Genomic DNA, 15,687 nt, shown 5'->3' on the forward strand with positions numbered 1-15,687 from the left:
ATTGGCGTGTAGTAACGTTGAAGACAGTATCTCGGTTATACATATATAGACGTGATATTTATTATGATGATGATGATGCCTAGTCCAACTTGAAGCTACTACGAACTGCATCGCCAAAGCGTGATGTAGCCATGTCCATGTTGTCGGGGCTGGCCGTCGCAAAGGTTATGCGAAAGTAGAGGCCAGACAGTGGAACATGTTGTTCAGCGCGAAACCATGAGCCGCGGGCGACCAGCACACCTCCGTCAATACAAGCATCAAATATATCCTGCTCAATTTCCTCGAGGGTGCGTGTGCCGTGCTCGGGGTGCTTCGAATGGTCTACAGTAAGCCAAATCTACAAACTTAGTAAGAAGCCGCCGATCTCGTTTTTTTTTTTCTTTTTTGCAAGGCTGAAGAGGGATTTACTTACAAACATGCCAGCAGTCGGGGGAGTCCAGCTGACAATGTCACGCGGGAGATGCTTCTCACATGCAGCAAGCAGCGCGTTGCGCTTTTGCGTATACTCTGAGCGCAAATTCATCAGCCATTTGAGATAGCCCTCGTGACCCCATGTCTCGTCCAAAAGCTTGTGCAGGATGACCTGCGAAAACCCGCTTGGGCCCTGAGAAGCGACTTCGGCGTGGCGTTGATACCGCTGAATAATCTGTTGCGAGGCCACCACCCAGCCGAGTCGCGAGCCAGGGGCCAAGACCTTGGAGAACGAGTCGAGTCGCATCACGCGGCCGTCCACATCGATGCTGACGTACGGCGGCACCAAAGATTCCATAAATTCGTCGACAGTCGTGGGCGTACTATTCTGGTCTTGGCCATATGGCTCCATTTGCAAGAAGTAATACGGTTCATCCTCTATGATATACAAGTCGTGTTTCTGGGCAACGGCGTACACAGCCTGCCGACGCTCTGCACCCTGAGTCGCACCGGTGGGGTTCTGGCCGGACGGGACAGTGTACAGGACGTGAGGCCTGCGGAAGCCTCGAGAGCCTTCGTCCCAGTTGCTGAGCAGTTCGTCCATTGCCTCTGGGACGATGCCTTGGTTGTCAATCGGTGTGCCAAAGACGCCAATGCCCAAGGGCTCAATCGTTTCCATGGCAGTCGAAAAACCAAACTCCTCTGTGAGCACGGCGTCACGGCGACCCTTGTCGCAGAACATGCGTACCGCTTGCTCTAGTGCTCCGGTGTTGCCAATAGTCTGGCAGATGGCCCAGTCCGCATACGGTGGTTGGCTGACAATTTCTGTAAACTCGGTGAGAAACCGCATCATCTGCGCCGATCCCGTGGCCTGGCCATAGTTGAGCGCAATAGACAAGTCATAATCGGCCTTGCCATCCCGTATGTCGTATTTTCCAATCGTCTCATGCGCTCCGGACCGGGCAGTGGCCTGCTCTGAAAACTCGGGCACTACGGGAATCTTCATGGAGAGCTCTGCAAAGGGAAACACTTGGCTAGAAGGCAGCCCGCTTCCCAGCGAAATCAGGCCTGGTTTCTTGAGGAATTGTGCGGCTTGCTTGAGAGCGCATGGCTGACGCAGGCGGCTTTCTTCGCTAAGGTGATCTAGTCAGATGTTAAGAGGGTGGCTCAACGCCGTGTGCAAGCGACTCACGATCCCAAATTTTTGCCTTGGGTTTTCCGTCTTGCTTCTCGGAGTAAGTCTGGTTTCTCGGCGAGTCTTGTTGGATCGTAAACATACCGGCCCCTTGAACATGTCACTGTTTGACGCCGCAGCAACGCCGGCCACGAGCTTGCCAGCATCGGCACGGCGCTTCTGAATCTCACCAATGATCTCTGTAACCGGAGCCCGCTTGCACTGCATTTTGACGAATTCTTGTACAGCTGCCATCGCCACAGACTGGCCAGTCTTTGAGCGAGCCTGACGGTTGTTATATCCAATGTTGGGCTGTCAAGTACAGGGCGTGCGTGGGGCAACTCTTTCGTCGAACCCCCGGCATCGCTCCTCGGCTTGTTCGCGCTGGCAAAACTCGTAGTCACTACAGGGCACACAGGTGGACTGGTGGCTTTCAGATCATGTTTCTGGTGGATATACCGTGTCGTCTAGTGCCTTGTGTTGTACAGGCTTCTACTAAGTGGCTTGTCGGCTCCGATCGGCGGTAAGCCGGGCTGATGTCGATGGCCTCATCAAGCATAACAACATTGAGCCCAGAATATCCTAAAATTACGACTTGGCTATACGAGAACGTAGACAACAAGTTGAGGCGCTGAGCTTACATTTACGGGCGTAAGGCTCTGTATTTTGATTACGCTTGTCTTCTACCACTCTAACATGATTGGTTACATCGCGTCGCTAGAATTCTAATCATAGCAGCGGTGAGGAAAACAGCATTTACACGTCAAGCTAGCATCAAGGCATAATACTGTTAAAACAGGGAGTCGACTGAGCCATAGTAATGCAATATTTGTATCGTTTCTCTCGCCTGCGTTTTGGTTCTGGCGTGACAACTCCGACTTTGACGTACACTGAAGCACTTGACCCCCAATTATGCCATTTTAAATACAAGAAAAATACTAGTTTTGAGCACCGACTGTGACATGCTATCGTTGTGAGTTTTGGCAGGAAAGACAATTCATAACGGGTCAGGGTCATCAGATTCCAGGTACGCCAACAACCATGTAACGGAGCTCCGTACTTTCGTGTTGAGTCTGTCTAACAGATTCATCCAATGGCTTGTCATAATCTCATGCTTTCATGTTGCGGACTTGGACCTCATCCAGCAAATGTTTGGAAGCCATTGCTACGTCACCGCCAGCGTCCTCGATGCGTTGGCGATATGCTTTCATATTCTCGCTCACCAGAAGGCTGTCACTGGTAAATAAAAGGTTCATTTCCTCCAGAGACCGTTTCGCAACCTCTGGATACAGGAACCAGACAGTGGGCATTGCGACAATATTCATAGCACCAAAGAATATGTATGTCTTGTAGCCGAGGTTTTGGAGCATAATGGGGATAACAAATTGCGTCATACCACATCCCGCGGCCCAGCCGAAAATGGTGAAGCTATATCCCTTGGCACGTATCTCTTGAGGCCAAATTTCGGTACCATAGATCCAACACGGTACAATATTGAACATGGTGAAGAACCTAGCACCAGTCAGCCGGCTAATCAAGCGAGCCATTGCACTCTGCTAGACGTACCAAATGTAGACAAAGACAAACGATGCTGCAGCGGTGCCAAGCTGGACTGACTTGACTGGGTCTGTGGCCGCAGAGTCCTGGGATGTTTTGACAAATGCGGCAACCAGAAATAGAGCGACCCCCTGCGTGATAAAGGATATCATGAGGGACTTTACTCGTCCCACGCGATCAATGACCAGGGCTGCAGCCGCTGTTCCTGGAATACCAAGCGTGTTTGCCAGGCCAGCTAGCCACAGTGACTTGTAGGCGTCAAATCCAGCAAGACTAAAAAGCTCACCAGCCCAGCCCACGATGGCAAGGATACCTGTCCACTGCTGAATCCACTGAAGAGCACAGCCCATGGCTGCTCGCCGGCCTAGGTGCAGTCTGCCGGAGTATCGGCCTCCGAGGAGCAAGTTTATAAACTGACCCCGTTTTTGATATCTGGCTGCCAAGGTTGCGTCCAATTGCTTAAGCTCTGCTGCGATCTTGGGATGGTCCGGCGAGAGGTCGCCTCTAATTTTGCATAGATTTCGAATACAATCCTGCCGTCTTCCCTTTGAGATGAGCCACCTGAGAAATGTCAGTATAATTTAAACGTCATTGTACTAGCTGAGACCGCTTTTACCTCGGTGATTCTGGCAAGAAGGGGAGTGCAGCGCCTACAATAAGTAGCGGGATGGCCATGAAAGCCAGGGGGAAACGCCAACGGAACTCAATATTTGTGTTGCGAATACCAAATTCAGCCAGTACGCCATGACAATACCAAGAAAATTGGCAATAAATATGAGTGAGAACTTGGCGCCGCGGTCATGAGACTCGGAGACTTCGCTGACCCACGGCAGGACAATGACGTTGATGAAGGCGATGCCCAAGCCTGCAACTATACGTGCGCAGAGAAACATGTTCGAGTTGATACTGCCAGACATGAGGCTTGCGCCCAAAATGCCCAGAACCACGCCGATCAACGTGCCACGTTTGCGGCCAATCTTGTCACCGATCCATCCTGTGCAGTCGAATGGTTATTCTTCCGGCTCAGTCCATATAAGTAAATGGAGGCAAAACTGACCTCCGAGGAAGCAACCCCACATTCCTCCAAAGTAGTATGCTGCAATGAGGCCGCCCTGCTTCACAGAATTGGTGACGATGCCGTTTGAACCGATTTTGGACATTTCGATGAAGCCAGGTGTTGAGCTGACGGTGCCCATGACGCCCTGGTTGTAGCCTAACGTAGTCGTAAGCCAGCGCTCGTGCTTGAATACAAGGAATCTAGCATTGACCTTCAAAAATCAAGGCCGTCGCCGAGATGACATCGGTGAAGAAGAGTACGGCCCTTCCAGGCGCACGCTGCCAAAATTGAAGTTTGGCCATGCTGATGAAGCCAGATGAGGAGGTACAATGGACGAGAGCGCAGCCTTTCGGAAGCTGAGAGGTTGTATCGAATGGATGTAGACTTTCAACACCTGAAATGCAGAAAGCTTCAATTCCAAGCCACAATCTCATACCGATGTTGGGAGAGGTGACTGTTCCGCCTCGTCCCTGTGCACCTGGAATAGAAGGATATCATGTACAGTGGGTGGCAACAAGTATTTGCCCCCCCCAGGGTACCATTACTCTATGCCGCTTGCCTAAAAAGGCAAGACTGTATTTGGACATTTGCGGGGTTGGATGAGACTGCGGGGTCTGCAACTCACAGGATGTCTGCACTACTCAGTAAAATAGAGACGAGAGAGCAAGGAGAAGAGGAATGAATCATCATTTTCATTGGCCTGGTGTATTGTTGATTAATCAAAGTTCTGTTGGGTGGAGAAAGTCCTCTTTTTGCCACCTATTTTTGCCCACCAAAATGCTCCTATTACAGCACGCAGCAATGGTTAGCTACTGAATTTCTTGTGCATTCGAGCAATCGGGCAGGGACTTGCGGTCCACCTCAGGGTGCATATACTACCTAAACAAAGTGACATAAACCAGTAGGCCAGGTGTCTCGGAAGCAATTCAAACTCTCAACTCACAAGCAATTCCGGAACAGCTAGACAGTCTACCATCAGCATGGCTGCACTTCAACAGCCTCTATCCCAGCCCTTGGATATGACAGTCCTGGGGTTGAATTCAGGAACCTCCATGGATGGCATCGACTGCGCGCTATGTCGCTTTCGACAAGCATCGCCCGAAGATCCTATACACTTTGAGCTTCTAAAGTACGATGAGGTACCCCTGGCGCAAGGTATCAAGAGCCGTGTGATGCGCATCATCCTCGAAAACTCCACGACACCTGAGGAGTTGTCCGAAGTCAATGTCCTTCTGGGGGAAACGTTTGCGGACGCTGTAGATGAATTCTCATCGAGGCACAATATCGCGCTGTCGTCAATCGATGTAATTGGCTCGCATGGACAAACCATTTGGCTGCTCAGCATGCCTGGGCCGGGCCGTACAAAATCGGCCTTGACAATGGCAGAAGGTAGCATTCTCGCGGCACGGACGGGGATCACCACCGTTACGGATTTTCGCATTTCTGATCAGGCCGCTGGTCGTCAGGGCGCGCCTCTCATCGCCTTCTTTGACTCTTTAGTTTTGCGCCATCCGACCAAGTTGCGTGCATGTCAGAATATCGGCGGCATCGCCAATGTGTGTTTTGTGCCTCCCGACGTCGACGGCGAAGTCAGTCCGGAATTCTTCGACTTTGATACTGGTCCCGGAAATGTCTTTATCGACGCTGCGGTGCGGTACTTTACCAACGGCGACAGAGAATACGACAAGGACGGTGAGATGGGCAAGGCTGGCATCGTGAACCAGGAGATTGTCGACAAGTTCCTCGCCACACAGCCGTACTTCTCACTCGACCCCCCCAAAACCACAGGAAGAGAGGTTTTCCGCGATACAATCGCGCATGAGCTCATCGAGGAGGGCATCCAGAAGGGCCTCTCCCCCAACGACATTGTCGCGACCATCACACGTATCACGGCACAGGCCATCGTCGAGCATTACAAGCGCTACATGCCGACGCGGTATGGTCCGCTGGCAGAAATCTACATGTGCGGCGGCGGTGCAAAGAATCCCAATATTGTGGCGTTTATGCAGCAGGCATTCCCGGAGACGAGGATTGTCATGCTGGATGTCGCGGGCATTCCGTCGGATGCCAAGGAAGCCATCACGTTTGCCTGGCAGGGAATGGAAGCGATTGTGGGCAGAAGCATCCCTGTGCCATCGGGAGTAGAAAGCAGGAGAGAGTTTGTTCTAGGTAAAGTGAGCCCTGGGCAGAATTACAGGAAAATCATGACAACAGGAATGGGGTTTGGAGCGGGCAGAGAGTATCTCGCACCAGTAAAGGAGTTGATCACCTATGTTGGCGGCGAAGTGGTTGACAACAAAAAGTAGGTAGTCGGAGCTAGGTCTGGCCTTCAAGTGTAATGAGCGGAGGCGACATGTATTACCCTGTAATTGAAAGTGTGAAATACTCAATACAGCTGCTTCGAAACAACTTGATATTTTCCCAATAACAACGGCGCCCCTCAGTACTATGCTAACTCTTGGCCATGAAATGTTGTCAGATTTCAAGACCCCGGATGTGACTTGGGCGGAATACGAGCTTGGAGCTAGATGCCGCCATGGTGAAAAAGGTTCATTGTAATCAACCTTGTCCAAGAATCAATTCTGACGAACGGGGTGTGAGAGAGCAATTCAATAATGCTTTTTTTGGTGGAGTGGGCAGGCTACGGCAGCAACTATCGCAGTCACAGCAATCGGCAGCGGGAGCCCTTGTCTTCATGTCTATATTGATGGTAGAGTCAATTCATTGATACGAAGAGCTACATTTCGCGACCCAAGAGCGCTACACCACGAGTATTGGCAACATATATTGAAGGGCGAGCTGACTATCACAGAAGGAACGCGGCCTCGTGTTGAGATGGCCGTACAGAAATTATCTATGATAGTTTTCAAGTTCTTTGTGCACAATACTACTCGGGTCGACTTGGGACTTGTTAATCACCCTTGAAAACAATTCGATCAAACAGGTGTTGCTGCGAGAAAGGGCTTCGCCGCCGATTCAGCAGCAGCAACCGCAAACACGCTAAAGTTCGATTAGTGTTTGTTCTTCCGGAGCATCAAGGGCTGAGGTATCTAGACTTACTTCCCAGTAGGGGCAGTTTCCACTGCGACACTTTTCCGCAATGTCTGTTAGAAGCGTCTCAAATCTGAACTGAAACCGGCTGACTTACGTTTCCAATGCAGCTAGCAGGAACACAGATCTTGCTGCTGTCCACTTCACGGCCTTTGTTGCCTCCGCTTTCCGGCATAGCCACAATGGCAGTTGCCATGAGAGCTGTAACAATGTAAATGAACTGCATCATGGAGATATTTGCTTGTATTGTTTCAAGTGTGAGCTTGGTTTGCTCTTGGATCCTTGGTCGGGATCAAGGGCCAGGTGTATTTATATGTGAAGCAGCCCCTCTTCAAAGATGGATACGAAATACGAACATTTGCTTCATCACTCTTGTTTCTGTATCGGATGGTAAATGAGTGAAGCCAGTGGCTGCTACCACGCAACTGATCAACCTGGCCGGACGTTGTGGAGGGTGCAAAGTGCCAGCGAGATATTGGCAGGCACAAGCGGAACAATTGACCCTCTTCTAGCAGCTTCATAGGATTCCAAGCTGAAATAAAATATGCAAGTAATTAATGTCATGTTAAAAGGCTTGCCGACGCCCAATCAGCTACAACTGTATCGTGCTACACGGCCGCTGATCATCTGCGGGATGCAGGGAGATTTGGCAGAGTTTAATTGCTCGCCAAGGATCAATAGCAAATACATGTGAGTTTTCTCGTCAGCGAGTTGAACGACGCTGTTTGCGTGCTTGTTCACTGTATCCCATCAGTCTCAGGCCTCCCGCGTGGCATCAGCATGGCTGCGATGCTGTGAACCTCTGGGTGCTAACTCCGGCTTAGGACCGTCTGATGATTAAATTCCCGTGTTTTTGGTGGAACTTTGTACGGCATGGCGTCCACGACCGTAGACGATCCCGACGCTGACCTCGAGCAAGCCGACGACCCGTCTGTCACCTCAGGTGCGCCAAGTATGAAGTCGAGCGTGGTTTGGGGGAGGGCATGCTGTGCGCACCAATGATTCTCAACGTCGGGACACTTCATTTATGTAAAGGATGGGCTTCATGCAGCCATATCAAATATTCATACAACCAAGCGAATGATCAGCCCTGATGTGTTGCAAGGCTACGTCCAGCCCGTGACCTGGGCGGGGTCATTGAGCAATGAAAAGTGCAGGCAGTCGAGGAGATGCGACACAAGCAGGACTTCTCATCCGTATTGCTCAACATCACCACCATCTTGCAGTAGACGCTGTGCACTTGGTCCACATGTTTATTGCAATGCGCCGCACGTACGCGTCCGGTCTCGGTCGCAGGCCGAGCATGCAGATTTGTAGGAGCGGTACGTCGGCAACAGTGCGACCATCCAGAACAAGTTCATTATGCATAACTGTAGGCAAAGTGGCCAAGTACCTAGGTATTGGTGGTGTTTGGCTGCGTAATATGACAGATGCGTATATGCACTTTTGTTGCTCAGAGTTTCTCCTCGGAAGCCCCCTCCCACCTCTGTCCAATAGCCTACCTTGATCCTCTTGCATTCTCGTGTGCAACCGTTAGCATTGAGAATTATACTTTTCAGATTCGCAGATTTTCCAATGCTATTCCAGTGCAGTCACGTCGGATTTGTTGCAGAGCTAGTGTTGTGGCAGCTAGCTATAAGCTGGTTGCTACTCACCTCAGCAACACCATTGGCCAATGTACTTTGCCCTATTCGAATCCTACCTCTAGGTGACTCTCTCACTCTAGGTACTGGAAGCTCCGATTCAGGGAGTTATCGTCGACCCCTCTTGCGCTTGCTACATAGCCAAGGCTACGATGTGGATTTTGTCGGGCCAATACACACAGGAAATACTTCTGGCGACCCCGACAATGCTGGCTATTTCGGCTACACCGTTCTTGAAGTACATGACGAGGTTCTTTCTCAACAGATAGTTTCAAAGTTCCAGCCTCACTACATCTTTCTCCTCGTTGGGGCCAACAATATGGGCAATGACGAGCTGGCCGGCCAAGCACCAGCAGATCTACGGAAACTGCTTGCCGAGCTGTTCCACCAAGGACCCCGAACTAGTGTCCTGGTTGGAACGCTCATCCAAACTGCTCTAGCTGAGATTAACACAAGGGTGGGTGCTTTCAATCCGGAACTCGAGGGAATAGTATCGGAGCTGAGCGTTGCCGGTTACCCGATCTCGTCATTGGACCTGTCGACTTCAATAGATCCAGCCAGTGATTTGAAGGATATCGTGCACCCAAACGACAAAGGATACGAAAATATGGCGGCAATTTGGTTCAAAAATCTGAAGCACCGATTGCCCGGATCTGGAGTGAGACTTGTGCAAGATAATCCACACTTCCAGACGACATCTGTTGTACCTGCGCGAAGCTTCGACGTGAATTACATTGCGATGTGGCGCAATCATGGAATGGTTATTGACCTCGCAGACAGTGGCAGCGACCTTTATGCTGTAAGCCCGCTCTCTATGCACGACGGGATATCAACAACTTTTGGCATCCAACAAAACATCCCAGTCAGTGTTACTTTTAGAGTCAGGGATTGTCCCGTCACGCAGTTGTGCCCAAAAACAGGTCAGCAGCTGCACGTGCGGTCGAATGTTGATAACACGGGTCTATACATCAACACTACTGTAGGAGATTCAACTTGGAGGGCATACCAGTATTTATTCACGCCTAGAACTAACATGGCCACCCTCACTTTCCAAGCTCTAGGCGAGGTTGAAGTATGCGGGCCGTCTATCGCTGATGTCATTGTTCAACAAGACAGCTCAATAGAAGGGTTCGACAGAACAATTTCGATAGGATAAGATAACAGAATATCTCAACAGGAAGCAGACATAATTCTGTACTCCCCGAGTCAATTAATTATACAACCCCGATTCTTCGCATCCAGTTAGTCTAGATATGCAGCTTCATCACTAGTCAGAGGCAGCAATACAGCTAAGCTTCCGCTCTCTTTACAGCAAGCGGCTAGCCAGAAAATTGTTCAAATCGCGAGGTGCATTGACAGGCAAGTCGGGCTCCGACGCGTTTGGCAAACTCGGGCTTCTCCGATATTTATAAGCCCGCCAAACGCTCGGCCACCATGAGGATCAGGATTGTAACAGCATGTCACTCACTGACGCTATATTATCCCACGCAAAACCACGGTCGGAACGTAATGAATAAAAATGAAGGGTGAAAATACATTTAGTGTTTTCTCAGTATTCTACCATCATTTTTAATCTTTCCGAAATTCCATTTTGGGTTTGCCAACGGCAGCCTTATGTAAGCTATAAGCTACAGCTTGCACCTATGAATAGCGTCCACCCTGTCAAGCCAGCTAGCTACTCCTCATAGCACCCTCGAGGCTGTCGCTATGTACTGGCCAACTGGAACGCCGCGCATTTACGCTACGAGTAGCAATCGCGCGTCCGGCTCCCGTCTGTATGTGTCGCACGATGACGTATCCGGCCCGGACGAGGCGGAGCCCAAACCCGTGAAGGAGGAGAATGGCATCGGTGCCACGCCCCCTGCGACGCCCGCCACGCCTGCCACGCCCGCGATCCAGTCGGTCGAGATTGGTGACGGACCATTCGAGCCTTCGTCACAGAATGAACAGCCAACAATACCTCTGAAGGACCCAGTCCTGGCGCTCGGCGTCTCACGGTCCGGCAACATGTTCGCTGTCATCACTGCGACATCGATTACACTGTGGCAGACCAAGGTAGGTCGCTGTTCAGACCATCAAGTACTCATTTCTAACCCAAGGTGACGCAGCCTACCGTGATCCTCGCTGTTGTTGTCCGATCGCAGTCCTCTCTCCAACTGTACGGCCGAAATGTTGACCTCCTTCTCCGACCCGATTCGGCGATCCTCGTCGTGCGCACCAGTGAAGGGTACCTCATTACCTATTCAATTGCCACCGATGGCGAGTCGCGCGTCTATAAATCCCACTTCCCAAATCATCATAACGTACAACGACGCCGGCAGAGCTTGGTTGGCCCGCAGACTGGGTTACGACCGGAGCAGTATCTATGGGGGCCCGGGGAAGGCACTGGCGTGCTAGACGTCAGTGTAAGGTTTCGCATGGTGATCAAAGTCGACGCCGGCATCGAATCCGCCCTCGCGCTCGACGACGAACTCATTGTTGCAACTACCAAGCCTGCTGCCGTTCAATGCATCCGCTGGACGCCAGACAGCACGGGCAGCCAAACTCGTACCGAAATTCTGAGTCGCATGGGCTGGGTTGAAAAGAAGGTCTGCATATCAGAAATGACGTATGACCGACCAATGAATCTCTCTACATGGATCACGAGCGACGGCCGAGTCTACGCTGTGCAACGACACAAAAGCACGTCCGAGGACGACGACCCCAAGAAGTTGTTCAAGGGCCACTGCTTTCATACACCAGAGGGAGCTCGTGGGCGTGCCGTCCGTGCCGTCATCAATGCTCGTTTCTCCCTCATTGCTGTTGGCTGCAGTGACGGAACTGTTCAGGTATATTCTGTCAGAGACTATTCTGGCAACATCACACTTTCGCACAGCCAAATCATCCCCGCTACGACGTCAACGGCTGGTGCCCTTACAAGCCTCAGCTACTCCCCAGATGGATATTGCCTTTTCGCCGGCTTTGAAAACGGATGGGCGACGTGGAGCATGTTTGGAAACCCCGGCAGCCACAGTTTCAGCGCTGAGCGCTCTACTGCGGATGAGCCTTGGCTTGCGGGAGTAGACTGCGCATCATGGGTGGGCGGGGGCTCCGAAATTCTCATGATAGGGCGCCGAAATGAAGCCATCTGGTCTTTAGAAATGGCCAAGAGCGCCGTGACAGGCTGCTACAACGATGCCAACGTGTTCCGCACGGTTCTGCAAACATCCACAGGCATCATGGTCTACCGTGGCTACGATCTTCCAGACATGACCTCAATCTCGGCAGAGCCATTTCTTTGGCACACAGCAAGAATTCCGGCTCTCTACCTACTACATCAATGGCCGATTAAACAAGCCGTCATTTCCCCCGACGGACGCTATGTGGCAGTGGCAGGCCGCAAAGGCTTGGCCCATTATAGCGTAAACAGTGGCAGATGGAAGACATTTGCCAACGAGGCACAAGAAAATGAATTTCAAGTGCGTGGTGGTATGTGTTGGTACCAGCACATCCTGGTTGCCGCGATTGAAGGCAACAAATCATATGAGATCCGCCTATATTCGCGCGAAACGGCGCTGGAGTCGTCGCAAGTCCTCTTTTCGCAAAAAGTTCCTGCTCCCGTAGTGCTGGTCACCACATCTGGAGAGGATTCCCTTCTTGTTTACACATACGAAAACCTCCTTTACCATTTCATTTTTGTCCCTTCGTCCGACTCGGTGCGCCTGGTTCAGGTTGGCCAGATTGCATTTCACGGTATTGTCCGATCACCTGCTAGGGTGCGCGGTCTAAGCTGGATATTGCCCGAGAATCAATTGAGTGACGGCGATCCCTCTCAAGACGTGGCGGTCGCTTCCGTCATCTTCCTCGTGGACGGTAAGCTCGTGCTTCTCAGCCCCTCGCTCAACGACGAGGGTCAGCTCAAGTACGATATGCGCGTCATTGCGCAGAATGTTGAATACCATGCCAGCATGCGTGACCAGCCGCTGCTTAACGTGGAGCGCGACGAAACGCGCGGGCCGCCTGCGCTACGTGATTCGCTGTGGGTGTTTGACGGCATGCAAGTAAAGGGCTGGGCCAGTATTCATGACGTGCTCAATGCGGCGTCAGACGGAACCAAAGAACTACCAGCGCCGGTGTCGTTCCCAGTCGACTTTTACCCGCTGTCGATGCTACTAGAAAAGGGCATCATTCTTGGGGTCGAATCGAACCTTGTACAACGGCGCGATGTAAATTTTTCGTTTTTCCGCTTCACCATCCGAGTAAGTTGTCCGTCACACGCAGTTAACCTCGCATACTAATCAGGTAGACGCATCTTGTACTACCCGATGTGCTACGCTTCTACTTGCGCCAGGCAAAGACAGCAGAGGCGGTTACGCTGTCAGAGCAGTATCAAGACTTGGCCTACTTTTCACACGGTCTCGAGATCCTTCTGCACCGCGTACTCGAAGAAGAATCCGAAGACTCGCCGGCGCCCGAGGAGGCCGTGCTCCCGCGCGTGCTCTCGCTCCTGTCCTCGTCCAAGGACTACCTGGACGTGGTGCTGCAGTGCACGCGCAAGACCGAGGTGCGGCAGTGGAAGACGCTCTTCGCCTACCTGCCGCCGCCGCAGGAGCTGTTTGAGGAGTCGCTGCTGCGCGGCTCGGTCAAGACGGCGGGCGGCTACCTCATGATCCTGTACACGCTCGAGGAGCTCGGCCAGTCGACGGAGCAGAGCGTGCGCGTGCTGACGCGGGCCATCCGCGAGGGTGACTGGGAGCTGTGCAAGGAGCTGGCGCGGTTCCTCGCCGCGCTGGACCAGACGGGCGACATGCTGCAGCAGGTCATGAAAATGGCCAATCTGGCGGTAGCTGGCCAAAACGGGGACGCCGTCAGTTCTCGGCTCGAGATCCCGTCCGGCGTGGGCCGATCGCGCATACCCAGTGATACAGAGTCGGACAGGCGGTCCGTGAGCGACGGAAGCATAAGCTCAACCATCAGCCCGGTTGCAAGCCCATAGAGATAATAATGTAAAACCACATGCTGGGTTCGGCTTATACTGTGTTGAATTCTTCTTTCGCTATAGATTACGTATGCAATGCGTGACCAGAAAGCATTCATGGCCAAGCTATCCCATTCTATGCCTGACGGCGTCGTCGTCGTCTATGTTCATCGCTGTGTTGTATACCTGCGACCGCTTCATCCATCATTCCGCTGCATTGAGTTCTATGTCGTATCCAGAAAATCTATTTCGTATCCATACCCTGCGCCCTTCTGCCGCCGTTTCCCGCTCCTGTCATGTCATTGCACCACCCCGTTCGTCTTGGCATGGCCCGTCTCCTCATGGTAGAGGTCGTTGGTCTTGATATATTCGTACACCGGCTGCGCGAGATCCAGCACGCGCTCGCCGTTTTTAAGCTGCGCGCGAATCTTTGTGGAGCTGACGTCGTTTTCAAACGCGGCGACGACCCAGATCTTGTCGTCGTACTTGTGCAGCGATGCGAGCGCCTCGTCGATGAGCGTTTGCATGGGCCGCTCGATGACAAAGGCGCCGTATTGCCCGAGGATAGCGTCCACATCGGACGTCGGCCACAGCTTGGGGTCGCCCATGGTAGCAGCGACGTCGGCCCCCATGAGTAGCACAATCTGTGCCTTGACACGGCCCAGACCGTCCGACGTCTCGATACCGCCGTCGCGGTTGATCTCACAGTCCACGTGACGCAGGACGTCGACGGTGCTCGTGTAGACGGGCTCGCCCGTGTTGGCGTCGCACCGCAGGGCCTCCCACGGGTCGACCATGATGTCGGTGCGGGCAGCCGCGAGCTCGCACATGGCTAGCCGATGGTGCGCCGCCGCCAGCGCCGGCTTCTTGTAGGCGTCGCTCACGGGACTCAGGTAGCTGCCGACCACCTCGAAGTCGACAGCGGCGCCGTGCTGCTCGCCGGCCGGCCGCTGCTGCGCCGACGACTCGACGTGGCGCTCGGCCATGGAGAACATTTGCACGTGCAACACCGTGATGGGCGAGTAGCTGCCGCAGGCCACGAGCACAAGCGGGGTTTTTCCGGGTCGCGTCAGGCGCTGGCGCAGCTTGTCGATGGGAAAGGTGTACGGGCTCATGGAGGTGATCGGGGCCGGTGCCGCATCAGTGGCATGGTGTGTGGTGCCATTGGTGGCAGTAGCCGCCGTCGGGGTGCCGTTGGTGGTCGGGTTTGGGGTGTCCATTATGAGGAGCAGAGAAGGAGAATGTGTGCGGCGATGCCGTCCATGCGTGAGGTGAGAAGAGGAGAACTGGGAACCGAGGTCGTGGATTTATAAAGGCTCGGTTCACGACGCCTGCCTGCGAATCCTGACTTTGGAGGGGCTGATGGCGCCTGCAGGCGGCCCCGCCGAAGCCTGGGGTGCGTCAATACTAAGGTAGTACCAGGCAGTTGTGGGTGACTCAGTCGGCAGAGCCTGATGGTAAATCTCTCGCAACATGAACAAGTATTCATGAATTGGTGCATTTCCAGTCCAAAATTCGTACTCGGCTGCTCATCAATTTTAGAATGATTACTTGAAATAAACATACAGTCTGTAGAACACTGTGTTCGCACTGTACATCTATCGGGGTTAGGGTCATGGTCGATGAACATTTATCCATATTGTACTTATACTTTATTAACCAATTGATGAAAGTCAAAGTAGCAGTTTGCTAACATTTTTTCCATCTAGAAATGATTGAGTTCTGATCGTGAGATTTGTTTCTCGTGTAGATACTCGCATTAAGAAAACTAAATAAAAAACAAAAGTTGAAAAATTATCGAGATACTATTGCTACTATTTAATAACCATTTACGGAT

At 52.2% G+C, this 15,687-nt stretch overlaps 6 protein-coding genes across 6 annotated transcripts; 3 read left to right on the top strand and 3 right to left on the bottom strand.

Annotated features, from left to right (window-relative positions):
* Positions 1–79: 79 nt before the first annotated feature.
* On the bottom strand, positions 80–1,813 carry V2A60_001086 (pyridoxal phosphate-dependent transferase; the record flags this gene model as incomplete). Its single annotated transcript, XM_083252451.1, has 4 exons — positions 80–337; positions 413–1,554; positions 1,604–1,637; positions 1,691–1,813. The coding sequence occupies 4 exons, from the start codon at positions 1,811–1,813 to the stop codon at positions 80–82; spliced, it is 1,557 nt and encodes a 518-aa protein (XP_083108577.1).
* An 881-nt stretch (positions 1,814–2,694) lies between these two features.
* V2A60_001087 (general substrate transporter) lies at positions 2,695–4,501 on the bottom strand (the record flags this gene model as incomplete). Its single annotated transcript, XM_083252452.1, has 5 exons — positions 2,695–3,097; positions 3,152–3,703; positions 3,884–4,136; positions 4,200–4,355; positions 4,411–4,501. The coding sequence occupies 5 exons, from the start codon at positions 4,499–4,501 to the stop codon at positions 2,695–2,697; spliced, it is 1,455 nt and encodes a 484-aa protein (XP_083108578.1).
* Positions 4,502–5,179: 678 nt separating this feature from the next.
* Positions 5,180–6,505, top strand: V2A60_001088 (Anhydro-N-acetylmuramic acid kinase; the record flags this gene model as incomplete). Its single annotated transcript, XM_083252453.1, has 1 exon — positions 5,180–6,505. One exon carries the CDS (start codon positions 5,180–5,182, stop codon positions 6,503–6,505), a length of 1,326 nt encoding a protein of 441 aa, XP_083108579.1.
* A 1,618-nt stretch (positions 6,506–8,123) lies between these two features.
* Positions 8,124–10,049, top strand: V2A60_001089 (SGNH hydrolase-type esterase domain-containing protein; the record flags this gene model as incomplete). The annotated part of the gene is made up of 2 exons (XM_083252454.1): positions 8,124–8,193; positions 9,076–10,049. The coding sequence occupies 2 exons, from the start codon at positions 8,124–8,126 to the stop codon at positions 10,047–10,049; spliced, it is 1,044 nt and encodes a 347-aa protein (XP_083108580.1).
* A 551-nt stretch (positions 10,050–10,600) lies between these two features.
* On the top strand, positions 10,601–13,868 carry V2A60_001090 (RIC1-domain-containing protein; the record flags this gene model as incomplete). The annotated part of the gene is made up of 3 exons (XM_083252455.1): positions 10,601–10,948; positions 11,002–13,131; positions 13,179–13,868. The coding sequence occupies 3 exons, from the start codon at positions 10,601–10,603 to the stop codon at positions 13,866–13,868; spliced, it is 3,168 nt and encodes a 1,055-aa protein (XP_083108581.1).
* Positions 13,869–14,149: 281 nt separating this feature from the next.
* On the bottom strand, positions 14,150–15,070 carry V2A60_001091 (uncharacterized protein; the record flags this gene model as incomplete). Its single annotated transcript, XM_083252456.1, has 1 exon — positions 14,150–15,070. One exon carries the CDS (start codon positions 15,068–15,070, stop codon positions 14,150–14,152), a length of 921 nt encoding a protein of 306 aa, XP_083108582.1.
* Positions 15,071–15,687: the final 617 nt, after the last annotated feature.

Source organism: Cordyceps javanica, chromosome 1, assembly GCF_051103115.1.
Source record: "Cordyceps javanica chromosome 1, complete sequence".
Taxonomy (NCBI): Eukaryota; Fungi; Ascomycota; class Sordariomycetes; order Hypocreales; family Cordycipitaceae; genus Cordyceps; species Cordyceps javanica.